Source organism: Pleurodeles waltl, chromosome 2_2 (assembly GCF_031143425.1).
Source record: "Pleurodeles waltl isolate 20211129_DDA chromosome 2_2, aPleWal1.hap1.20221129, whole genome shotgun sequence".
NCBI lineage: Eukaryota > Metazoa > Chordata > Amphibia > Caudata > Salamandridae > Pleurodeles > Pleurodeles waltl.
This window is the reverse complement of record NC_090439.1, coordinates 472,176,638-472,203,668: the sequence shown is the minus strand read 5'-3', so window position 1 is coordinate 472,203,668 and position 27,031 is coordinate 472,176,638. Positions and strand designations below refer to the sequence as shown.

General features: G+C 46.1%; 1 protein-coding gene across 2 annotated transcripts in view; it reads right to left on the bottom strand.

Annotated features, from left to right (window-relative positions):
• The window catches only part of LPIN2 (lipin 2), a 599,770-nt gene that overhangs the window by 90,474 nt on the left and 482,265 nt on the right, over nucleotides 1-27,031 (bottom strand). For both annotated transcript variants that reach the window (XM_069219965.1, XM_069219964.1), the window contains exon 17: nucleotides 17,920-18,072. In XM_069219965.1, coding sequence (XP_069076066.1) covers nucleotides 17,920-18,072 — 153 coding nt within the window. The remainder of the gene's footprint in view (nucleotides 1-17,919; nucleotides 18,073-27,031) is intronic.

Genomic DNA, 27,031 nt, shown 5'->3' with positions numbered 1-27,031 from the left:
GCAAGGAGGGCAGTTACTTCAGCTACTTCAGCTCTGGACACCTTTGAGGTGGTCCTGGCAGAGGGGGTGACTCCTCCTTGTTTTTCCCAATTATCCCTCTGGACTTCCCGCCAAAAGTTGGGCATCTCCACTAGCTGGAATACCCTGGGGCATGGTACCACGAAGCCTGAGCCTTTGAGGCTCACCGCTAGGTGTTACAGTTTCTGCGGGGGGTGAGGTGTGAAGCACCTCCACCCAGTGCAGGCTTTGTTTCTGGCACCAGAGAGCACAAAGGCTCTCACCCCAAGGGGTCAGAAACTCGTCTCTCAGTGGCAGGCTGGCACAGACCAGTCAGTCCTGCAGTGAAGGATTGGGTAAAATACAGGGGGCATCTCTAAGATGCAATCTGTATGCAATAAATCCAACACTGGCATCAGTGTGTGTTTATTATTCTGAGAAGTTTGATACCAAACGTCCCAGTATTCAGTGTAGCCATTATGGAACTGTGGAGTCTGACAAACTCCCAGACCATATAATTAATATGGCCACACTATACTTGCAATGTCTAAGAATGGACTTAGACTATGTAGGGGCATATTGCTCATACAGCTATGCCCTCACCTGTGGTATCGTGCACCCTAGGGCTTTAAGGCCTGCTAAAGGGGTGACGTACCTATGCCACAGGCAGTATTTTGTGTGCATTCCACCCTGAGGGGGATGCCATGTGGACTTTGCCTTTTTCTCCCCAACAACACACAATCTGTAATGGCAGTGTGCATGTTTTAGGTGAGGGGTCCCTTAGGGTGGCACAACACATGCTGCAGCCCTTAGTGACCTTCCTTGGTCACACGGCTCTTTGTACCCCTGGTACCTTTTACAAGGGACTTATCTGCGAGCCAGGGGTGTACAATTGAGGAAACAATGGTATCTTTTTAGTGAAAGAACACTGATGAGTGAGGTCTTTAAGAAACCTCCCAACAATGGGAGATTTTAATAAAGAAGGTTGATCTGGTAACCTCAAGAAAGCAGAGATAGCAGAGAGATATCCCATAAGGGTGCCCTGGGGGGAGCCATCTTGGGCAAGGGAAAGAATAAGGAGAAAAACCTGAGAGAGAGGAGCAGATAGAGGATCAAAAGATTTGTTGATGTACCATGGCTCAATTGTTTCCAATGTCAGGTGCATACAGTTTTGGTTGAGGGACGCCTGGCTGCAAGATAACGTTACAGACTTTGGGTGGTAGGTCAAAAGACGCCAACTGTCGCTGCTCAATCTCCACGCAAGGAGGCAAAGGGTGGACAGGTTCGAGTGGATGACCCTCCCCTGTTGCTGCGACATAAGATCCTCCCGAAGAGGCAGTCTGATCAGAGGAGCTATGGCCAAGCTCAAGAGCGCTGAATACCAGACTTCGTGCCCAGTCCAAAGCCACCAGGATTACTAGGGCCTGGTCTTGCCTGATTTTCAGTACTCTGGGCAGAAGTGGTATGGGCAGAAAGGCATACAGGAGGCCTGAACTCCACTCATGACGAAAAGTGTCGCCGAGCGAGTGCCGCCTTGGAAACTCCAACGTGCAAAACAGCTGACATTGCGCATTCTCTACGGAGGTGAACAAGTCTAACCAAGGTTCTCCCCACTGAAGGAAGAGACCTTGCGCCACCTCCGGATGGAGACGCCATTCGTGATCGGCCACGCATCGTCAGCTGAACTAGTCTGCCTTGGCGTTCAGGGAGCCTGCCAGATGTTGAACCACCAGGGAAATGCCCCAATGTTCCAACCAGGTCCAGAGGCGAAGAGCCTCTTGACAAAGGTTCCACAATCCCACTACGCCTTGTTTGTTGCAGAACCACATGGCGGTCGTGTTGTCTGTGAACACCTGCACTGCTTTCCCTTTGAGAGAGGGAGGAAATGCTTTTAATGCTAGTCGAATCGCTCAGCGCTCCAGAAGACTCATATGGAGCCTGGTTTCCGCCGGAGACCAGAGACCAGAGACCTATGATCTCCGCCTCTCCCATGTGGCCACCCCATGCCAGGAGTGACGCATCTGTCACTCACTACTGTAAGATCTGGTTGGGGAAAGGAGAGGGATCTGCCTTTGACCCAATCCTGATTTGTTAACCACCACTGCAGGTCTCTCGCAGTTCCTTCCGAGATCTGAAACTTGACAGAGAGATTCCCCCGATGCTGTGCCCACAGTAACTTCAGGTCCCACTGCAGAGCCCACATATGCCATCTGGCCTTTTGAACTAGCAGGATGCAGGAGGCCATGAAGCCAAGCAGCCTCAGTGTCATTCTCACCAAAATCCAGGACAGAGGCTGAAACATCGGTATCATAGCCCGAATATCCTGGACTCGCTTTTTGGGATGATACGCCCGAAACTGCACTGTATCCAGAACAGCTCCAATGAAAGGGAGCCTCAGAGAAGGAGTCAGGTGTGACTTTAGCATGTTGATAGTTAATCCCAGCAAATGCAAAAGGTTTGCTGTAGTCTGGAGGTGGGAGACAACGATCTGTGGCGAGTTTGCCTTCAACAGCCAACCGTTGAAGTAGGGGAAGACTGAAACCCCTAACCGGCGCAGATGAACTGCCACCACTACCATCACTTTCGTGAACACCCGAGGGGCACTGTTAAGGACAAAAGGGAGCACGGTGAACTTAAAGTGCTCGTGACCTACCACGGATCATAGGTAATGTCTGTGTGCCGGCAAGATGGGGATGTGGAAGTATGCGTCTTGCAAGTCTGACGCTACCATCCAGTCTCCTGGGTCCAGGGCAAACAGGACCTGAGCCATTGTCAACATTTTGAACTTCTTCTTGTGGAAGAGATTGAGGGACCAAAGATCTAATATAGGACAAAGACCCTTGTCCTTTTTCGGCACCAGAAAGTAGCAGGAATTACTACCACAACCTACTTCTGACAGAAGGACCCCCTCTATAGCTTCATTGGCCAAAAGGGCTTGGACTTCCTCGTGGAGAAATGCCATATGATCCTCTGATGTGCGATTGCATGAAGGTGGCATGGCTGGAGGAGATGTCTCAAAGGGGAGGGAGTAGCCCCTTAGGACGAGCTGGAGAACCCACCTGTCCGAGGTAATGGATTGCCATTGGGGCAGGTGAACTAACTGGTTCCTTGTGTAGCCGTGGAATAGGAAGGTTTGGAGGCTGAGGAGGGGGCAGGGGTGGACTAGGCAACGTGCTGGCTCCTTTATCCCCGGAGACATGGGATGTCACACAGGGGCTGTACAACATGCGCAGGTCGATGGCCAGGGGGTGAAGGACATGGTTGGGTGCCCATTCCGTAGCCCCGAAAGGGGCGAAAGGCGGACTGATGGGGTCTAGGAGCAGGCGTGGCTCTGGAATCCTTGAAGCACTCGAGCGCAGAGTTCACCTTGTCTCCAAAGAGATGTGTGCCATCCGAGGGCATGTCCATCAGAGATTGCTGGACATCCCCTGAGAAGCTAGATGTTCTCAAGAAGGCATGGCGTCTCAATGCCAACGTCAATGCAACCGATCTGCTCAGAGAGTCAGTCATATCCAGTCCACAACGAATCATGAACTTTGCTGCGTGCCTTCCATCTGTCACGGCTTGGGAAAGGACAGTCCGGGCCTCCTCCGGAACTCTAGGCAGCACCTGCGCGACCGTATCCCAGAGAGTATGGGAATAGCGGCTCAAAAAGCATGTCTGTTAGGATATTAGGCCTAACCTCCACAGAAGGTAGCTCAAGGTCCAAGACCTCAACCGCCTTTCTCACCACCATGGAGTATGTGGCACCCTCCTCAGTAGCCACGGTAGGGGGAGAGAGCATACCAGTGTCAGGGGAGGTGTCTACACCACTGGCACCACCCAAATCCTGTATCCATTCCATTTAGGGGTCAAGCTGGTATTCTAAAGGGTCCAGCATCCCCGCTAAACTCTCCCCGTATCTATACCATAAGCACAAGGATCTGGATCAACCCTTGGCCCAGGAGAGCCCATAGAGAACAGAATCGGCGTTGAGCTACTTCGTTCCGGCTGTGGGTCGTCGGGTATAAAAATAGGATCGACGTTGATTGTGGGCCAACCCGAGGTCAGGAGCGTTGACGTCTGACTCGACGCCGGGGAAGGTTGCTGTGGCACAACTGGTGTTGGGACGGATCCGAGATTGGATCCGGAGGAGCCCTCCGGAGCTGTGGCCGAGGAAGACTACTTCGAACCCTGAGGGGACCCCCATCAACTCACCTGTGCCTGAGGGCACCAAAGGTGGGTTGGACTGCCCAGAAATGAGGTGCATTGCCTCATAAAACTCTGAAATGGGCAGGGGTGGCTCCAGCTCTCGGGAAGTCAGGGAAGTGCAGGGTGGACCAAAATGAAGGCTCCGAGGATGGAGGCATAGAGCGTTGTCGCTCTTCCCGCACTGCATCATATGAACGCTTGTTCTTCCTAGACGACTTTTTCTTATGACCCGAATGTCCCGATGACTTTGAGGATGAAGAGTGGTGGTGACTCTGTGGCAGGTGTCAAGACCCTCCTCTCAAACGAGACCGTGAGCGCCGCAGAGTTGAGTGTAAGGCTGCCATTAGCTTTAGGGACCGCTCCCTCAAAGCTTTCAGGTTTATGGCCCGGCACTCATGAGCACGACTTTGGGTCGTGATATCGCTACAGGCACCAAAGACAGAGTCTTGCGGGACATCCCTCTACGCATCCACGACCTCATCAAAAATAGTTCAACAAAAATGTCATAGTCAAAAAGTGACTGAGGTAGCTCTCTTCGGAACTGCGCGTAGGCTGGTGCGGAAAGAAAAGAACCGACATTAGCGCGCCGGGGTGGCACCTTTATATGACCCCGACATCATCACGGTGACCAAGACACCAACGATGCCCGCAAGAAAAATCTCTGGATCCAGATTGACACCTGGGGGAATTCAAAGGTAAGGAATCTGCAACTAGAAGTCTATATCAGATAAGAGGGGATATTACTCTGACCCCAAAACTCCTGCAAGTTAAAATACAACAAGGACCTTTTAAATATTTGAGTACAGTAGAACCAGTGATCCATTCTGAGTTCAATCTGAACCAGCTACTGATCAGATATTGCAACAATAATGACATAGGGTGTGCCCTTCCTTGCTGAACAAAGTCACCCTTCTTAAAATGCTAGGTCTTCATCACTTTCTATACACAATGAAAAATTGCCCACTGTAAATCCCTGAGAGATTTTTCACTGAAAAGTAAGGCCAGGATGAGATCCTACATATGGTGTGGCAAGGCACAAAAGTGTACACTTACTATTTGATGGTTTTCTCAGGATGGTAGACATGAAGCTATATTATTGAGCTTCTTTTCTGTCTGTGATTAACGTCTGGCTTGTTGGGGGGGATAGAGGAAATCAGCACTGTGAATGGAACTGGAGTCAATTGAGAGTGTTGAATCTTCTAAGTGGGACTAAGTCCCTTGAATAGTTGTCATCGCCCAATAAGGCAGTTCTTGTTGCCTTGAAAGCTGCCCAGCAATGGCTTGCATGGCTTAATTTATCATCAAAATGCCAATATTATGTGCCGCTTGGCTGCTACCAGGCTTTGAGTGCTGTGATTTAATTATATCCCAAGTAAGGGGATATTTAGGATGTTTTTCACCTTAAGCCTTTTGACAAATTCTCTCATGAATGTAATCTGCAAAAAAGCAATTTTTTTAGGTTTCTACATTTACAAAATGCTCTCAATGTGCATGGCATAAACAAATGCACCCACGGAACCACTGTGGGGAAAAGGGGATATAACACATTTTTTGTGCTTGTTATTAAGGCCTCAGATTTAATGGAGCACCCTTGAATACATTGGCAGGAAGTTGTTGTCCCTCACCCCCCCACCAAAAGATCATGGATTATGGTACAAATAACCTGTACAGAATTTGCCATTTCGGCATGCCTGACAGTTCAAAGCCCAAATAGATATTATACACTTCAATGCCTACACAAAAGGAGGAAACTTCCACATAAAAAATACCTGAGATCCAGTGCACATCTATGCAATTTTTATCATATCGTGTAGGCTTGTGCACACATTAATATTTACTGTGTTCATATACAGGCGATACCCCGGTGCTTATGATACTAATCCCGTTTATACCACAGCTGCACTCTTGGTGATAGCACACAAGAAAACATAAGATCAACACACTTGTCCAATAATAGGTGTGGGCTGTTTAGCAGCAGAAAAGAGATATAGCTCTGAAATAGTTAAATAAGAATATAATACTAATTCCCAAGTGGCAGAGGGGGATGCATATATGTGCACAACTAGTACATGGAGTTTATCAAATCCACGGCTGCTCGACCAAGTATGAGAAAATGTTGGGCCCTTGGATTAGGTTCTATTCATGGGATAATAATGAACGAATGCTACTCGAACATGGTGGAGGGAGGGTGTGGATGGACCCGTTCTCTCTTACAATGGGAGACTGATGAGACATCAGATCAATGCACACCAGGGTATATCCAATGTAATCATATGATGGTACTATGTGCAATTGGGGCCAGGCTAGGCTGAATGACTTCAGTAAGAACATTAGTTTTTACCTCCATAGTAGGAGCTGGAGTTCAAGGACTTCAGCAGCTCTTCTAATGACTGGAACAAAGGACATACTTTCCTCTATTGTTGGTCCAAGAGGGAAAACTAACTTAGTTCAAGGGAGGTATTCAATCCACTTGCAACAATATCAATTGTCATTAGCATAGGGTGGGGCAAACTCATCTAATCACCAATCTTTATTGCTACCATTGTCTTCTAACTGTGGTCGGAGTCCGGGACAAAATGTTGGTGCAGTGTCTGCAATCACCTGCACGGTGGAGGAAAGTGCCCTTTTTGACATAGTCTACCCCATGTTTTTGCTCACTGGTACTGAGGTGAGGTGCACTGGCTCCCTGCTAAACAGGTCCCCAGTGCCAGTGCTGTTTCCCTAAAAACAGGTAAACATTTGTATAATTGGCACACTCACCTACCTGTGTAAGTCCCTAAGAAGTGGTACCTAGGGCATGGGAAGGGGAGAGGGTCCTTAACGACTGCAGAACGTACTGTGCCACCCTCGGGGACCCCCCTAAAAACAAATGCACACAGCTGTCATCGCGGTCTGCATGCCCTGGTACAAGCCAGGTGAAAACACAACATTGCCCACCCCTTTTGTGCCATGTCACCAGCTGCATCTAAATATATGCAAGTTACCCCTCCCGCAGGCCTTCGGGCACTAAGGCAGGGTACATTATATTCGATGTGTGGCCCTATCAAAAAAGTTACTTACCTTTGGTAGCGCATTATCTGGTAGAGACATATTCTAGTTGCCGATTCTTTACCTTAGAAATTCCCCCAGGCATCATTCCAGATCCAGAGATTTTTCACGAGCAGTACCCCTGTGCCCCATTAGGTGGCGTCGGTTGACTCCATGTCCATCGTCTGCGTTGTGCGTGGCGGACATTACTTTGAGGATTGTATATAGCCCCCCAAACATGCTGACGTCTGTTTCTTTTCATGACTTTCCATGCCAGAAGCACGGAGCCATGAAGAACACTAACCACTGGTGTGTCAAAAGTTGGGTCCTGAAAGGTAAGTCCCTGTCCCCAGAAACCAGTTCACAGAGCAGGAAGGATGAGTGGGTCGGTAAGGAAGCTGCAGTATAATATGTCTCTACCAGATAAGGCGCTACAGAAGGTAAGTAACTTGTTAATCTGATAGAGACTTCTAGTTGCAGGTTAATTAACTCAGAATAGATACCCAAACAATACCATCCCTGGAGGTGGGTCTGTGAACCAAGATCATACTAGAAGTTTTGCAGGGCTGAACTGGCAAAGTACCGTCCCTTCGGATCTGGTTGTCCAGGCAGTAGTGTTTGGTGAACACATGCAAGGATGCCCACATTGCCGTCTGACAGATGTCCAGCTATCGAACTCTGCGTGCTAACGCAATGGTTGCAGGTGTCACTCTGGTAGAATGAGTGTGCAAACCCTCCAGGGGTTGCTTTTTAGCCAATGCATAGCACACTGTACTGTAGAGAACGACCCATCTGTAGATGGTTCTCTTCTCCACTGCCTGACCTTTCTTTGCACCTAAATAGCCAAAAAAGTGTTGATCATCCACCTGTAACTCTTTGGTATGATCAAGGTAGAACGCCAATGCTCTTTTTGGGTCCAGGCTGTGGAGCCTCTCCTCTTCCTTAGAAGGATATGAGGGTGTGTAAAAAGTTGGCAAGGTAATGGATTGGCCTACATGAAGTGGCGTGACCACTTTTGGCAGAAAAGAAGCCTTTATCAGGATAGATGGAAAGGTGCGGTGGCTTAGGTGATAATGTCTGCAGCTCACTCACCCTAGAGCAGAGGTAATGGCCACAAGGAAGGAGGTTTTTAATGTCAGAAGCCAGAGAGAACAATTGTGGAGAGGCTCAAAAGGAGTACACATTAGGAAGGTCAGAACCAAATTCAAATCCCTTTGGGGTATGATGAATGGGTATGAAGGGAAGAGGGGCAGAGAGCGGGCCAACAAACTTGTCTGATCACCATGCCACAAATTCATTCCAATGACAGGTGTATACCGTTTTGGTGGAGGGACCCTTAGCCGCTAAGATAACATTACAGACTTCGGGTGGAAGGTCAAAAGTTGTCAACTACCGCTGCTCAATCCACGCGCAAGAAGACTGGACAGGTTCGGGTGGAGAACCCTCTCCTCCTTCTGTGATAGAAGATCCTCCCGATGGTGCCACTCTAATTGGAGGATCGATGGCCATGCTCAACAGCTTGGAATACCAGACTCTTCATGCCGAGTCCGTAGCCACAAGGATTACTTGGGCCTGGTCGTTCTTTATCTTCTTGAGAACTCTGTGGTATGGGTGGTGTAGGAAAGTAGCCTCTTTCTAGCATGGTTACCCCAACTTTTACCTGTTTGTCAGTGTATTTGACTGTGGTCACTGAGTTCCTGCTAACCAGGACCCCAGTGATTATGCTCTCTCCCTTTAAACAAGGTTGCTGGAACCTTTTTCACCCCACATTTGGCATACTGGTACCCCCATTTAAGTCCCTAGTATATGGTACCCAGGGTATTTGGGTACCAGGGGATCCCTATGGGCTGCAGCATGTATTATGCCACCCATAGGGAGCCCATGCAAAGTGTTCTGCAGGCCTGCCATTGCAGCCTGCGTGAAAGGGTGCATGCACCCTTTCACTACCAGGCCACTGTACCAGGTCACTGTAAGTCACCTCTATGGCAGGCCTTCAAAGCCCAGAGGGCAGGGTACAAGTACCTGTGTGTAAGGGCACCCCTGCACTAGCAGAGGTGCCCCAGCAAACTCCAGCTCAATTTTCCTGGACTTCAAGAGCGCAGGGACACCATTTTATGCGTGTACTAGACATAGGTCACCACCTATGTCCAGCTACATAATGGTAACTCCGAACCTAGGCAGGTTTGGTATCAAACATGTCGGAATCATACCCCAATAATGTTGCAAGTATTAGAAGTATGATTCCATGCACTGTGGGTGTTCCTTAGTTTACCCCAGCTTTGATAGCACCAGTCTTCCAGGGCTTTTGGGCAGCCCAACCTGCTGCCACTCCTCAGACAGGTTTCTGTCCTCCTGCTGCTTGATCAGATCAAACTCAGGAAGGCAGAACAAAGGATTTCCTTTGGGAGAAGGAGTTAACACTCTCTCCCTTTGGAAATAGGTGTGACTGGCTTGGGAGGGGTAGCCCCCCAAGCCACTGGTATGCTTTGAAGGACACATTTGGTGCCCTCAATGTAAAAACTAGTCCATACTGGTTCCGGGACCCCCAGTCCCTGCTCTGGCTCGAAACTAGACAATGGAAAGGGGAGTCACCACTCCCCTGTCCATCACCACCCCAGGGGTGGTGCTCAGAGCTCCTCCAGAGGGCCCCTGGGTTCTGCCATCTTGAATCCAAGGTTGGCAGGGACCTCTGGGGACATTTAAGTGGCCAGGCCAGGCAGGTGACATCAGACGTGACATTTCCCCAGCTGTGCATCCTCTGAGGGCAGCAAGCCTTCAGTCTGCAAGAGAAGGAAGAAGGAATCTCCCTTGGAGTTACTCCCCCTGCATCAGCAGGCACATATTACAACGACGACCGGCTGCGTGGACTTCCTCTCAGTCTCAGTTGCGTGGATCCTGCATCCCCGGTGGTGGTCTGGAGTAGTCCTCTTGGTCCTCTCTGCAAGCTGTCCAACTTGGTGGAGGTAAGCCCTTTCCTTCCCACGCAGGACAGTACCCCTGTGCACCAAGTCTCTTGCAGCTGCCAAGGCTTGTTTGTATCTCCTCCAAGAGATCTTCAGGCAACGTGTAGCTCCAGCCCCCAGCACTCCTTCCTGTGACACCCAGCCCTCTGCGTGGTTCTCCTGTGGCATGGGATCCTTTTCTGTGGTGCTGCGTGGGCTCCTTCTGCAACTTCTGTGTCCCCATCCTGTGGGACTCCTGTGGGTGCTGCCTCTGCTCCTGCGGGCTCTCTGCGTCGCTGAGGGCCCCCTCGTACTCTACCTCCTAGGTTGAGTCCTCCTGGGCCTTGCTGGTCCCCGGGCAGCACCACTTTTCCACTAACCGCAAATTTGCCTTTGCCAAGACTTGTTGCTGGAATTCCTGCACCAACACCCAACTGCAATCTTATTCCAGCATGGGGCATCTTCTGCAATCCTCAGGAACTCTTCTACGGCTCCAGGGCTGCAATGCTGACCTGTTCTTCATCACCGGAGACCAACTCCTGCAAGCACTGCTGGGTAGGTAGTAGCTCCTACTCCTCCTGGCCTCGACTGACACTTTTGGACTTGGTCCCCTATCTCCACAGGTCTTCCTCTCCAGGAATCCACCGCTTGTTTCTTGCAGTCTTATCTGGGTGTCTCCTTTTCTTCTTTTCCTTCCTTTTGGGTAGTTTGGGGAAATTCCAGTGACTTGCTCCTGCTTTCCTGGTCGCTGGGGAGTACAGTGTTACTTATCTCTGTAGTTCTTTGGTACTCAAAGCTTTCCTCTGCACAGTCCACTTACCTAGGTGGTGGTCCTGTGTCCACATCCCATTTTTTCAGTATATGGTTTGAGCTCCCCATAGGGACATTATAGTCCAACTGGATTTGCACTGATTTCTAACCTTTTCTATGCCTATTATTATTTATTGGTGTATATGATTAGTGTATTACTTACCTCCTATTGGAGGATTGCCCTTTGAGTATTTTGTGCTGTTGTGTGACCAAAAATAAAGTTCCTTTATTTTTGTACAACCGAGTGTTTTCTTTCAAGTGTGCAAGTGCTGTGTGACTACAGTGGTTTTGCATGAGCTTTGCATGTCTCCTAGATAAGCCGTGGCTGCACATCCACAGTTACCTCTAGAGAGCCTGGTTCTAGACACTGCCTACACTTCACTAAGAGGGGATACCTGGACCTGGTGTAGGAAAGTGCCACTGTTGGCATGGTTACCACCTCACTTTTTCCCTAATGTTGATACCAACTTTGAAAGTGGGCTGGGACCCTGCTAACCAAGCACCAGCCCCAGTGTTTCTGCCCTAAAACTGTACCTTTGTTTCCATAATTGGCACAACTCTGGCACACAGTTAAGTCCTTTGTAAAATTTTCCCATGGTTCCAAGGGCCTCAAACATCTTAGCAAAATAAACCCTCACTGATGCCAGTGTTGGAATCATGGAAAAATGCACACAGAGGGCATTTTAGAGGTGCCCCCTGCATGTTAGCCAAACTGCTAGTGTAGGACTGACCGGTCTGTGGCAGCCTGCCACTTCTCTGTGGTCAGAAACAAAGCCTGCCCTGGGTGGATTTATTAAAAAATGCACACAGAGAGCATCTTAGAGATGCCCCCTGTATTTTACCCAATTGTTCAGTGCAGGACTGACTGGTCTGTGCCAGCCTGCTGCTGAGAGACGAGTTTGACCCAATGTGGTGAGGGCCTTTGTGCCCTCTGGGGACAGAAACAAAGCATGCACTGGGTGGAGGTGCTTCTCACCTCCCCCTGCAGGAACTGTAACACCTGGCGGTGAGCCTCAAAGGCTCATGCCTTTTGTTACAACACCCCAGGGCATCCCAGCTAATGGAGATGCCCGCCCCTCTAGACACAGCCCCCACTTTTGGCGTCAAGTTCAGAGGAGATAATGAGAAAAACAAGGAGTCACCCACCAGTCAGGACAGCCCCTAAGGTGCCCTGAGCTGAGGTGACCCCTTCCTTGAGAAATCCTCCATCTTGAGTTTGGAGGATTCCCCCAATAGGATTAGGGATGTGCCCCCCTCCCCTCAGGGGGGAGGCACAAAGAGGGTGTAGCCACACTCCACAACAGTAGCCACTGGCTACTGCCCCCCAGACCTGAACACATCCCTAGATTTAGTATTGAGGGGCACCCCAGAACCCAGGAAATCAGATTCCTGCAATCTGAAATAAGAAGGACTGCTGACCTGAAAGCCCTGCAGAGACGACGGAGACGACAACTGCTTTGGCACCAGCCCTACCGGCCTGTCTCCTGACTCGAAAAACTAACAGTGACTCATCCAATAGGGACCAGCGACCTCTAAAGCCTCAGAGGACTGCCCTGACCTAAGGACCAAGAAACTCCTGTGAGGAGCAGCTCTGCTCAACAACAACAACTTTGCAACTTTCTTGCAACTTCTAAAGACTTCACTCTTCCCGCCGGAGCGTGAGACTTCACCTTCTGCAACCGATGTCCTTGGCTTGAGCTCCAGAGAACCAATACCACAGGCGACTGCGACCCCGTGAGTAGCCCGAGACGACCCCCCTGGGCACCCACAGCGACGTATGCAGAGAGAATACAGAGGCTCCCCCTGACTGCGAATGCCTATAACAAGGAACCCAACGCCTGGACCAAGCACTGCACCTGCAGCCCCCAGGACCAGAAGGAACCGAACCTCAGTGCAGGAGTGACCCCCAGGCGACCTTCTGCCTAGCCCAGTTGGTGGCTGGCCAGAGAATCACCCCTGTGCCCTGCCTGCACCGCTGGAGTGACCTCCGCGAACCTCCACTGAATCCTACACAAAACCAGACACCTGCTTGGCACACAGTGAACCCGGCTCCCCCTGTGACGCTGAGGGTGTGTTTTGTGTGCCTACTTGTGCGTCCCCCAGTGCTCTACAAAACCCCCCTGGTCTGCACTGAAGACGCCGGTACTTACCTGTAGGCAGACTGGAACTGGAGCACCCCTGTTCTTCATGGGCACCTATGTGTTTTGGGGACCTCTTTGACCTCTGCGCCAGACCGGCCCTGAGCTGCTGGTGTGGTAACTTTGGGGTTGCCTTTAACCCCCAACGGTGGGCTGCATATGCCCAGGAACTCAGACTTGTAATGGCCTTACTTACCTGACAAACTAACCATTACTTACCTCACCAAGGAACTGTTGATTTTTGCACTGTGTCCACTTTTAAAATAGCTTATGGCCATTTTAACAAAAACTGTATATGTTATTGCTCTAATTCAAAGTTCCTAACTTACCTGTGTGGAGTACCTTGCATTTTATGTATTTACTTCAAATCTTGAACTTGTGGTTCTAAAAATAAATTATGAAAATATATTTTTCTATATAGAAACTACTGGCCTGGAGTTAAGTCTTTGAGTGTGTGTTCCTCATTTATTGCCTGTGGGTGTACAACAAATGCTTAACACTACCCTCTGATAAGCCTACTGCTCGACCACACTACCACAAAATAGAGCATTCAAATTATCTAATTTTGCCACTATCTTACCTCTAAGGGGGACCCTTGGACTCTGTGTACAATAGCTCTTACTTTGAGATAGTGTATACAGAGCCAACTTCCTACAATAATACATATCCCCACAATCACTGAAATAAACATTACCATGAATGAGAGAAGAAACATTGCATAAGCAATTAATATGCGAAGAAAAAAAATCACTGTAGCATGATAAATGATAATGCATCATCAATGAAAGAAAACAAAGCTATACAATGTGCACAAAACATACTGGGCTGGGGGGAAAAAGAAATTAATAAAATACAACAGCTCACCGTTACCGGAATAAATGTCACAATACCGCTTGTCCTATCGCCACATCACCCTGCGGTTTTTCTTCCAGACAATAATGCCTCGTAAATGTATGCGTTGATTTCAAGGTAGCTGCCCTGCAAATGTCCTGAATGGGTACTTCTGCGAAGAGCACCATGGATACGGCCATTGCACTTGTTGAGTGTGTATGGGTTGTTCTATGCAAAGGTTTCCCTGCCGCTGTATGACAATAGTTAATAGCAGAGGCTATCCATCTTGCAATCCCCTGCTTGGACAACGACTGCCCTTTTCCAGGTGCACTGAATACCACGAGAAGTTGATTTGATTTCCTAAAATACCTAGTTCTATCTAGGTAAAATTTTAAACACCTCTTAATGTCCAATGAATGAAGAGCCTGCTCCGCCAGTGTTGAAGGATTTCGGAAATACGACTTTAGCACCACCAGCTGATTAATGTGGAAATCCGAAGGAACTTTTGGTATAAACTTTAGATTTGTCCGTAAGACTACCCTGTCTTTCTTGAAATGTAAGAAAGGGTCTTGGATAGTAAATGCTTGGATCTCGCTCACTCTTCTGGCTGATGTAAGAGCGAGAAGGAGAGCGACCTTCCAGGATACCAATTTTAAGTCTGCCTTGTGAATCGGTTCGAAAGGAGGTTTCATCAATTTGGACAACATCAGGTTAAGTTGCTACGACGGCGGAGGAGGCCTGACGGGTGGGAAAGATCGAAATAGTCCTTTAAGAAAAAGTTGTATAACCCTTGCGGACCACAAAGGAGGTGCGTTGTCCTTACGTCTATAGTGGGAAATTTCTGCTAAGTGAACTCGAATCGAAGAGTTTGCCAAACCTGATCTGGCCAGATGGAAAAGATAAGGTAGTATTTGCTCCGGCGATGAAGAGAAAGGATGTACCTGAGCCTGTGTACACCACGAGCAAAACCTTTTCCACTTCACACGATAACATGTATTGGTACTGTGAGCTGCAGCTCTGGCGAGGATGACTCTACATTCTGAAGAAATATTCAGGTGCGCAAATTCATGGTGTTCAGGAGCCAGGCTGTCAAGTGAAGTGAAGCTGGATCCAGGTGGAGAATTTGACCCTTTGCTCATTGTATGGAGGGACGACATTACTGGAAGAGGGATGCTGTGGCTCTCAGAGGAGAAGCAGCTCTGTATACCACTACTGTCGAGGCCATGCCGGAGGGATCAGGAGAAGTCTGCAGTGTTCGTTCTTGATCTTTGCCAGTACTCTCGGCATAAGGGGAATGGGAGGAAAAGCGTAAGTATAAATTCCTGACCATGCCATCGAAAACGCATTCCCCCAAGTGCCCCGATAGTGATTCCGACTTGCAAAGAATCAGCATTTTGCATTCTGCGGGGTGGCGAAGAGGTTCAGGTTTGGCTTTCCCTATAGGGAGAAAACTCTATTTAACACTCCTTGATTTATTTCCCACTTGTGGTTGGATGACTCTGACCTGCTCAGAGAGTCCACTATGATGTTCTGAACGCCCGGGACGTGTTCTGCTCGAAGGTTTATTTTGTGACTGATGGACCAGTTCCAAATGCGCTGAAATTCTCTCGATAAGAGGAGAGATCTTGTTCCTCCCTGCTTGTTGACATAATACATAGTTGTAGTGTTTTGTCTGTCCGAATGAGTACTGATGAGCCCCTTATCTTTAGAAGGAAAGCGCGAAGCGCTAGGTGGACTGCCTTCAATTTCGAGGTAACTGATGTAAAAAGACCTCTGATGTGGCTTCTATTTGCCCCTGACTTGTAAGTGCTGAAGGAAGACTCCCCGTCCTTTGAGAGATGCATTGGTAATGATTACCCATGCAGTGGGTTGCAGGAGAGATGATAGTCCCACCGACAAGTGAGAATCCTGAGTCCACCAAGCCAGATATATCAGTGAAACTCTAGTCAACGATGTGGTCAACGACGGTAACAGTGTCGTCGGTGGCGGCCTCGTCGACAGAGGTGAAGCAATGACTACATTGATCATCGACGACGTGACTGAAAATTGACGAGTAAGTTGTTGAGGTAACCATCGTTGAAGCAGTACCAGCTGTAGAGATAGTCGACGTTGGGGCAGTCAACAATGAGGCCGTATACACTCAGTTTGATGCTGCCATCGACGACATGGTTGTCGACGATGCTGCAGTCGACAGTGTCATCGTCAAAGTTTTTCCAGATGGCTTTTTGAAAGTACGCTTTACCACAGGAGGTGGTGTTGGGGGCTCAGAAAAGGCTTTTTTTACTGCGTTCTGAGGAAACAGAACGCTCTTTAGAGTCTCTTTTGGATGATATAGAACTCCTATGAGGAGAACTGGAAGCGCTGTAGGCTTTAGAAGAAACTTGTTTTGTCTTTTTGAAAGCTTTTTTAGGTGGATCCTCAGAATGATGAGCTTGAGGAGATCTGCCCCTTTTGTGGAACTTTCTTGAGGAAGAAGACGACTCCTCACTATCAGAACCAGAAACAGGATTTGATCTGGATTTCAATTTCTGTAGCCAAATCAGTAGCCTGTCGTCACTGTCCTTGAGGGTTTTGTTAGAAAATGTTCTAAATACCTTACAATCCTTGGCTACATGATCAGGATAAAGGCAATAAATGCAGTCCTTGTGTGGATCCTCAAAATTAAGTCTCTTCTTTCCACAGGTTTTGCAGACTCTAAAAAGGCTTTTCTTTTCTTTATCTGACATGTTGAAAATGTAGCTAAAATAGAAGTCCCTTAGGCCAGGGAATAAGTTTGAAGCATTGCCTGTTGAAGAAACTTTCTTTCTCTGGTAGAAAAAGCACTAGAAATAGATCTTTGCGGATTTGACAGAGAAGAGCTCAGTGGAGACTCCCTAGCACAACGTGCAGTAGAAAATTTGAGGGAATGGGGCTTCTCACAGGAGGGTTCTAGAGGGAGGGGAAGCCTGATTGGCTGAGACTTGGGTTTGGTCTTTTTTGTTCAAAGAGACAAGGATGGGCTACTAAGGTGAAAGCCTTTGAGGCTTTTTTCAATTATAGTTGCTTCTACATTGCTATTATGATGTACCGGGGGACTCCAATCTCGACGATGGGAACGATTCAAGCATGTGAATCTATGAAAGTTCCAATACTGGAGTAACTAAGTTACCAAGTTAGAAGGGATAGAACAATCACTGGGGTCCTGGTTAGCAGGATCCCAGTGAACACAGTCAAACACATTGACAACAGACAGAAAATGGGAGTAATTAAGCCAAGAAAGAGGGTACTTTCCTACACCGGTAAACCTGTTAAATTAAATAAAACAAATCATGAATGAAGTCAACTGACCAAGGTCATATTATCAAACTGAATGAACAAATCATGACATGTTAATTGAAGTACAACCCAAGAAGGATAATGTAACTGTAGATGTCGAGCTGCCAAACATCCCTGCTAAAGTAGCTCTACAAGTATTGCTCAAAATTGTGTCTAAGAATATGTCCTAAAATTCTATGAGAAAATTACCAAATGTTCATCTTCCTCCATGTATACTTTAAAAAAAAGGGTTTTTCACAGCGCGGGGTCCACAAATTAGCAAGTACCCTTAAAATGCTCAGTTAAACTTTATGAAGTAATTTCAAAAGACAGAATAGGAATAGTAAAAAAAAAAAAAAAAAAAAAAAAAAAAAAAAAAAATATATATATATATATATATATATATATATATATATATATATATATATATATATATATATAAAATTAAAACCTTTCAGGAAACATGAAATTTGGGGTAAGCGAGAGAACCAAATCATCTGCTAATTTCAAACCATTTCAACATAAGTGTTTTGAGTTAACACATCTGAGGTGGGATGGTGTAGATCAATGATATTACATATTTGTATGTTCTGCTGATCTTTCATTTAAAAAGGACATCAAAATAATGTTTTTTCAGAACAATGTTTCTTTATAAAAAGTTCCCTTTTTCCCGCTTCTGTTGTACGTACCTATGAAAAGCTGAGAAAAGGCTGCTGGGCGACAACATCAGGGGACCACGAGGCAGAATAGTCCCTTTGTCATTAACCCAATGCAAATACCCCCTGGTCATATCTGCCATTCCAATGGCACGAGCAGAGCAGTATAAAAATTTGTACCCATTTCTACAAGAAAAAATAGATAAATTAGTAAATCTAAAAAGAATGTATATGTACTTGAAATGTTTGTCTTGTTCAGGTCACCACCATCATGAATGCCCCACCTCCAGAAATTCCAAATAAGACCATCGAAGTACAAAGTACTTCCTCTAGTATGTACAATAATTTAACCACCTTCTAATAAAATATGTACCTCATAAACAGTACTGGAAATGTTTGTAAGACTACAGTGCAACAAAACCAAAGGTGCATAGGCTGTCTCACCACCCACCCATGCGCCTCAGGTGCCCAGTCTCCTTTTTAGTTCCAAACTGCCCTAACGTCCACGCAACCATTAATCAAGAGATGGTACATTCTGAGTGAGCATTTTTAATTACTGTCATTTAGTGGAGTAGTTCTACAGCACAGACTAGGTAATCTCATCTATTGCTGTGCTGAGGAAGTACAGACAGACAGGTAAAGATGTCTACAGGGTAAAGTGAAAACTTGATAGATTATAACTAAAAAACTACATGGCCTGGGCAAGTAAGAAAACAAAAAATAAAGGAAAAATAAAACAACCTTAAAAAATGTTCCCTACCCTGGAGGGGAAACAAAGCTACTGGGAACAAAGCTGCACTAAAGCAGAGGAAAAGAGATTAGGTATGTGTTGAATAATATAGGTATCTGAAGTCTTACATGCAAGATTTGTTTGAGTGAAAAGGGTCAATATTACGTGATTTCTGCGGCAATGGCAGAAGCCTCCCCTACAAAGTTAATATGATATACATGAGAGAAGTGCTTTACAAACCAGTCTCTTAGTGGAAGGTCCGCAAATAACAACTGGTTGAGAATTGATCATGAGGAGCATGGTGGTTATGATACAAACTCAATTTGGAAGTCTGTCTTATGTATTTTACATTGAGTTTCATCACTGAATGGAAACATATCAAGAAAACTGACTCAGAAAATATATCCGATCACAATCAGCTCAGTCAGGATCACCAGACAACAACTGTTCTGCTTCGTCTAGAGGCTGAATTTAAGAGTGACAGGGAAGAGGAAAACACCTTTATGAACTTTCCCTCTCTTTTTTAAGTAGAAGGTCTCGGTTAGTGATCTGGCACTGCCCATCCATTAAACAAAAAGAAGGTGTTTGGTATTGTGTGGCATAAAAAAAGAAGTCAACTTGTGTGATTACTCATGCTTCAAAGATCCATTCTGATATCTTTATTTAAATATCTTTTTTGTTCACTTAAGTATCTCAACTTACACTGTTTTATAAATCAAACTAGCAGTAGTCTCTGGATGTACAGAGTAAAGATTTCCCCTGGCAACTCAAATTGTCCTTCCCCATTATTGGTTATATTTGTATTATTTGCAAAATACAATTTATATATATGCTTTGTCAAATTCCCAGGGAATTAGAACCACTAAAGCAGTCTGTTTCCTTTACACACAAAGATCGATTTATGAATACTTACCAACAACTACTGACATCAAGCAAGATCTGGCAATGGGGCAGGAGAGTGGGAGTTGGTAGGGGAGCACTGAGGTTCTGTAAAGTCTAATCCTAGTTCTAAACCATTCAGAACAGTGGCAGTTTATTTTCTGTGAAGGCTGAAAAATGTCCATCATGCCTATTACCTAGATAAAAACCCACACTGTGAGACAGTCTTTGCATTCTTACTTGTTACGGCATGATACAATCACCTTAGTTTGTTTGCCTTCACTACTAAATCCCTGTAATACAGTGGCATCAATCGACAACTGCCAATGACACAGACTCAGCAACAAGAGGTACAATTCAGGCAGATATACCTATAAAGTGAGGTTCTCCCTGGTCCTTCAAGTAAAATATTGTGGTGGTGCAGTTCTGGAGGAGTGAAAGAAATGGTTCCAGGAGTAGAACAATCACACAGGTGAATAATAAAGTTAAGACCAACTTTTGTATTTGCAGTGCCTTCAATGAGGCCCAGTGAAGGGAAGAAGGTGAAGTGGGCCTTTGCTATGAGTAGCTTTTCTCTGTGGTAATTAAGACAAGAAAGCTAGTTATGACTAGAAACCCTCCTTTTCTCTGTGGCTTTCTATCCTGATAGTGAAATGATGGGTGCATTTTAATTAGCTTTTTTCTGTACTGAATTCCTTTACTGATTTAGAAAGAGGAGGACTATGAAACAGTTATAAATCAAAGCCAAATAAAGCAACATTTTGTGAGTTCTGAGTAAAGAATAAACCAATCCCCAAAAAACAAACCCTTCCTCCACCCGAATGATAAGGGCAGAATGAGCATAGTACACAACTCGGCAATAGTAAATTATAAAACTGTTACAAAGAAAAAATATTCCAACAGAACATTATAGTGCGTGGAAGTAAACAAAGAACTGCTATGTATTGATTATTGTAGAATCATGATCAGAACAGTTAGAGAGCCCTCAGTCTGGGAGAAGAAAAGCATATGAACTCTAATTTGGAGAAATATTGTATAAGGGGAGACAATATTACACTGAATTTAGTCAATCTGGGCTACATTGTGTGTTAAAGTTTCCAATGCCAGCTGTTGACAATTTATAAAACCAAACCAATATGGATAGGGGATACTTTTTCTACCAGAACAGTGCAATGAGTTATCTAGCTGACCCAGGCAACTTAAAACGATGGCCGTATCATGGGAAGCCATGGCCTAGAGTAGGTCAGATCATAAATCTAGATTGACTGTTGCCAGTTCGAAGGGGTCGGAAACTCTAGGACACCATTACCTTCAATAAAACGTCCTTCCAAAATATATGGATAGCTGATTTGCAGCAGAGACTCCAGGCACTGTTACACACATCTGACTTGGAGAGACAAATGTAGTCAAAGCACATTGGCATCCAGTACCAATGATTTATAATTTTACATTCCAAATCCATGTGAGGAATAGTTTTGTATTACCTAAGGATATCAGACCAGAATGTTGCCCATTCCTTGTCAAGCTCCCTCTCTAGTCCACCTGCCAACATACCTCTTCTAATATTGCCACTTCTTGATTGGCACACCTATCTGCAATGTCTGACAGAAATTGCAAATAAGCCTCAAAAGCCTGAGAAAGCTTTTCAAAACGAGTGAGAAGTCTAACGAGTGCTATGGTGTTGGTTTGATGGCTAGCCCAGTAGCAGGCAGTAATGGAGTCTCTCAGATTCGTATGATAGTGTCCATCTTCTACTGGAAAAAAGCCTGGAAGAGATCTGCTAGTATTCCAGACTCCTCGTTTTACTACTGTTGGAAATTGTTCCTTTTTAAAACTGGGGAGAAATCTGGATTTTGGAGGATAAGGGAGTGGGGAGAAAGGAAATAGTTTAGGCCGTCCCTTCTCAGCTATTTGGTCTCACATCTCTGAAACAGTTTTCACTGGGGTTGACAGACAGGCATTCCACAGATATTAAGGGCTTGATTAAGAGTTCAGGGGACGGTTTTGACCATCCGCCAAACTTCTGACAGGGATGTTGCTGCCATAGTGGCTGCCACCCCACTGGGCCCATTAAAAGTTTCCTGCTACGTCGGTGTGTGGAAACCTGAGTTTTCGCCTGCCGGCCTAGCAAGAAACACCCTACTGCAATGTCTCCGGCTCGTAATCGATCCGGCAGCAGTGGTGTAGGATGCAGGGGGCACCCTCGCAATGTTTACTGTCTGCAGGGAACACTGCAATGGTGCTGGACAAGTGTATGGGCAGTGCAGGGAGCCCACCGGGGCCCACTGCACTGCCAATAATAAGTGCATGGGCAGTGCAGGGGGCCCACTGCACTCGTTCTACGCCAGCCTTTTCATGGCGGTGTTCTGCCATGAAATCGCTGGCGGAGAACAGAGTCGTAATCCCCAGGGCAGCGATTGGTGGATTAGGACCGTTACGACAATGAATCCTGGCGGTCTGACCACAGCACGACCGCCGCGGTCATAATGCAGCGTGCAGACTGACACATTTGGTACCTAAGTCTTCCTCAATCAAGTTAAGTCCCACAGTGAGCGCCTCACTACTTTCAGGTCCATGGAGAGTCATTTTGTCTCACTTTTCCTAACTGTTTACTTTAGAATATGGCAGATGGACTGCTCAACAGCACTGTGAAAAGTCAGGACAAGTCAATCCTCCCCTTTCTCTTTGAGCCATGGGGATTTTCATGATGGCTTGTACCCTTCCCCCTCCCCATATGAAGCTCAACAGAGTCTTTGGCATTGCCTGGACTTACATTGATAGGGGCTCAGAGAGACTAAAAAATGTATACGATATTTTGTAAAATGTTAATTCTGAGAACAATTGTATGTCCAATTCAGGAGGTAAGAGTTTCCATCGCCCTCAGATCCTCATAGCGGTAATTTCAGAGAACAGGCCACTTAAATTCTCTCCAGACCTCTAGCCTGCTAGTTTTATTCTAGCACAGGTACCTATTCGACCAAGAGTCCCACTGGAAAGGGGGGATGGTTTGAAAGCTAATCATTATGTCTAGAGTGACTGTCAAATTCAGGACAACTGATTTTAGCATATAGATTTTTAAACCAGAAACTCTCAAACCAGTCAAGCTTATCCCAACTGTCACTGAAATCTGGTTGACTTTAAGCAAAGACTGATCCAAGCAGCTGCTGGATAAGTGGAGGACACTCCTAGGAAACAGCTGTGTTTTGTCAGAGTCGAAATGAACTGGAAACGTCAGAACAATTCAAGGACACGGCCTTGGTTGAAGTCAAGATGAATTTGGTTCGAAGTCAGACCGGACAATAAGAACAGTGTCCTCTCAGATGTCTATATGGCTGGAACGGGCATGGCTCTTGAAGTCAGCTCTGGAGTCTGAGCTGAACCCAAAATTAGCTTAGGAGGCACAAATGGTAAAGAGTAAGGATTCTCCAGCAGTAATCCAATTGGAAGCCTCTGTGGATTCATGGGTCTCGAAGACGTGTCGGAGGAAGCCAAAAGGGTGCCAAAGATTTGCAACACAGCTAGTTTGAAAGCCTCAGTCTGCTGCGTTGTTGGCAACGGCCGTGGAAATTCAGGGTATATCAGGATCAATTGGGGAACTGGCTCCTTGGCAGGGGACAGGAAATTAGAACAAGGGGTGGGTTGATATTTTTGCAATTTCTCAGGAAGAGAGTGACAAGACTGGGATGAGTCCCATTGCCTTTTTGTGCATCCTCTTCAACTTATCTGACGACAATGAGAGGTCGCAGGAATGGCCTAGAGTGGGAACGGGTCCACGATCTTGATGTAGAGTGGGTATGAGATTTACGCAACTTCTGCGGGTGTTCAGAAACACGCAGCATGGATTTTTCTTACTGGGCCGCCTCCTGATTCAGAAAGGCACACTGCTCACACGACTTGCAGTTGAGGGTCGAACCCAAACACTAGGGATGCACCTCATGGGCATATGTCACAGACATCTATTTGCAACAGTCCCTACAAGATTTGAACCCTGTATTTAGCCTGTAGTTCTAGGAGGGGACACGTTCCTCTGCATGTTGAAAAAGGAGAATTTTAAAACCAGTTAACTAATGAGAAAAGGTTGGGAGCTACCTCTGGATCTGCACAGAAAGGCACAGAAAGAAAGGAACTGTGGTCACCTTGCAGGGGTGGTGCTTACATGCAATCTGCCATAGAAGTGACAGTAGGAACAAGGTTGACGCGGAACCTCACAGCACCACCTATGGTGTGTAGGGGGCTATCTTATAAAAATCTTCCTAAACCAGTCTAGTGCCTCTGGACATTTACAAGGTGAGGAATCGGAGGTGATTAGTATCCATCAGAAAATAGGAAACATATCGAATATTGTGCCCTTTCTTCACACTCAGGCTGCCATAACCACCACAGTAGTTGACAACCTGTCTCGATTCTTTTCACACTCCCAGTCAAGATCTTCATCCTAAATCCCACTCCTCTTCTTCATGAATATTTTCTAAGGAGAAAACATGAGAAAAAAATGCATGGAAACAACTTGCCAGGACAGAGCCAGATTGAGAGGTAAGATCCCTTGAACGCTGTACCGCTGCAGTGCTCTTTGGAGATGGAACTGGATAAGACTAATTGAACCAAGGCTTCGAGCAGGGGCACTGCCAGTACCAGGCTCCTTTGCTGACAATAGGTGGGGCGGGTAGGGGTGCACTCTGTCTAAGGTCCCTCCCCAAGTTTCATGTGTCCCGCCTTTTCTATTCCATTTGGACCACCTTCTGCGCGAAGATTCTCGCCGGTTAACCTCCAACTGGCACAAATACAGACACCAAAGCCCTGTTTAAAGTATGACCTGCAAAGAGCCGGTATCAAAGCCCAAAGCTATCTTGCAGAGGACCAGAAGAGAGAAGAGATGCCCAAAGGATACTGGAGGAGGAAAGGCCTAAGAAAGAGCAGGGTGAAATAATCCCTCATTAATGCTACTTTAACAGAATGCATGACATCATCAGTACCAATTCTGAACCAATTCAGACGTCAGATATTGTCTAGCATGACAGGGATAAGAGTAGCAAAGCAGTCTAAAAGCTGTCACTGCCCACTAAAACACAGCAGTGTATGTGGCTCTGCAAAAAACAAATAAGCTAGACACTTCTCTTGAGACAGAAACTAGTGCCCCATTGGGACGCCCCCCTTCCGCCAGCAACCTTCCCCTTTGCATCCTTCTCCCATATCCACCACCATTGGAGCCACAATAACACCGAGGGCAGTACAATTAACTGGTAGTTCTGTTCACTTACCACCAGTATAAAATATTTGTCATGAGTGAGGTGGGTAAAAATGTAGATGTAGTTGTCCTTGAGATCTAATTCAGTCATGAACTGTTCCCGACGGAGCAGTGGAATGATGGACTGCAGGGTGTCATGCCTTGATTTTTTCTAACATCTCGTCCATTTGGGTAACAAATAATTTTTCCCCATTGAACTGGATGTTAAGAATGTGTTACTGGACCTCAGGTTTAAACCTAGAGATGCAAGATAATGCATGTTGATGTAACAGGATGCTTTTGTTGACACAGTGAGAAGTAATATCAATGTTGTCCAGTGTGCAATGGAAATGCATTGGAAACGGTCTATCCTTTTGCAACAAGTTTCTCATCCCTCTTTCTGTAAGTCTCATGGAAGTCTCCATCTCCTCTCAGTGGTACCAGTCATATCTTGACAGCCACCCATCAAATTGGTGCTTTATCACTGACTGCACCAACCACTACACACTTGCCAGAAGCTTCGAGAGGCTTACTTTTCTTATCTGTAAGAGGACATCCTACACTACAAAAACAGAGGACTTCTTTCTTGCAGTATGAACCATTGAAAAGTCAGAGGGACTTGTCCTTTGATGTAAAAAGGGTCAGCCGGGGAAGGCTTAAACGTCCTCTGCCCAGCTCTGACTGGGTATTTAAAGGTGCTTAAGCACTGGAAGTGGGAAGTGCATGCGGTCTTAGCGAGGATTTCCATCAAAAAGTCATCATCCTGAAGGACCTATATGTCTACTTTATGATGGTGGGCCACCCTCTGAATGGTTGCAAAATATGCAGTGGTATCGGGGGGAGATGGTTTGGCTGGATATGGCTCAAGATCTGCATTATCTGCTGGTTCAAAGTTGTTGTCATCCATGGATAGCCCCTGCAGATTGTTCATACAGGTATGCCTCCTCAAAAGGGCTATCTGAGTGAGAGAAGGAGTAAACTGACCTCTCAAGAGATCCCACAGGTGGTGGTGCATATAACAGAGGTGGAAGAAGTGGTGGCGGAGGAGGTGGTTGTGAGTGAGTGGTGAGAAAGTTTGTGGATAAATCTCAAGTCCTGATCTTTTTGTCTCTAGGTACAGAGGTGCGACAAAAACAAGTTCCTCCTCGAAAATCAATCTGTTTATTCAAAATTCGAGAGGCAAAGGAGAGGGACCGGGAGTTTATGTGGTCCAGTGTACAGTCTCCCAACAATGTAATATACAAAAAGGTACACTGTTCCAAAAGTGCTCAAATAACCTAGGGCACACTGAGGTGTCAGGAGCAAAAACCCTCAAGCATCTCAATGGATGGCTGGCATCATCATTGGGAACTGCTCCTCGCCAGGCCGGCGCTGCAATGCCTGACGGGCTCCCCTAAAAAGGGAAGCACTCAGCCGTACTGTTCTGATAAAAACTAATCAGACAGGAATGCCTATATTAAGGCACCAGCATACGCTCGGAGAGAATAAGGTGTAAGACTAAAATTGGTTATTCATCCCAGAAAAAAGTTACATTCTTTTAATTAATATACTCGGATGAAGACCAAGATTAAAATCAAAGAAGAAAGTAATAAACTGAGTGTTGATGCTCAATTACTTTCAAAGAGCAACGAACTATTGGGGTCTGTAATAATCACAGTACCCTCAGGAAAGGGTCAACATGTTTCGAGTCGTTTGGTCCTCAAGGATCCAGTGACGCTTCATCAGGACCAAAAAAAAAATGCAATTGTTAAGATAATTCTTCTCCAATTAAAAAGGAAAAATGTGACGAAAATTAAATATCTATACCGGTCACTTACAGTTTAAGTCAGACTGGCTTACGTCACTGTCAGGTCGCCCTAGGGGACAGAGAAGTATCAAATCAAAACAAACAGAAAAATATATTCATACAACTCATAATACCTTTTGTGAATATCATGGTGTAATATGTTTTTATCATAAGATTGATCAAGCAGTCTTTGAAGTTAAAAATGGGCTTACCATCCCCTAATCAGGATAGGGCTCCTTGAGAGGCACGTTTCAGGGACTTGGGAACACGTAGCCTATTGGTAGATGTAAGTCATCAAAAAGCACAAGAAAAACACGTGATCCATTTATACAAATAATGTGAGTGGCACCAAGCACTCTGTAATCAGTGCGTAGTATTGTGAAGTAAGATTGGTGTCAAAAATAACCAAGCAATTATGTGCGTTGCAATTGTTAGTACCACTCATTAAAACATTTTTTTTAAATAATCCATCAGATTTTAGTACACGTCACCATAAGTGCCATACAATTAAAGAATCATGCCCACA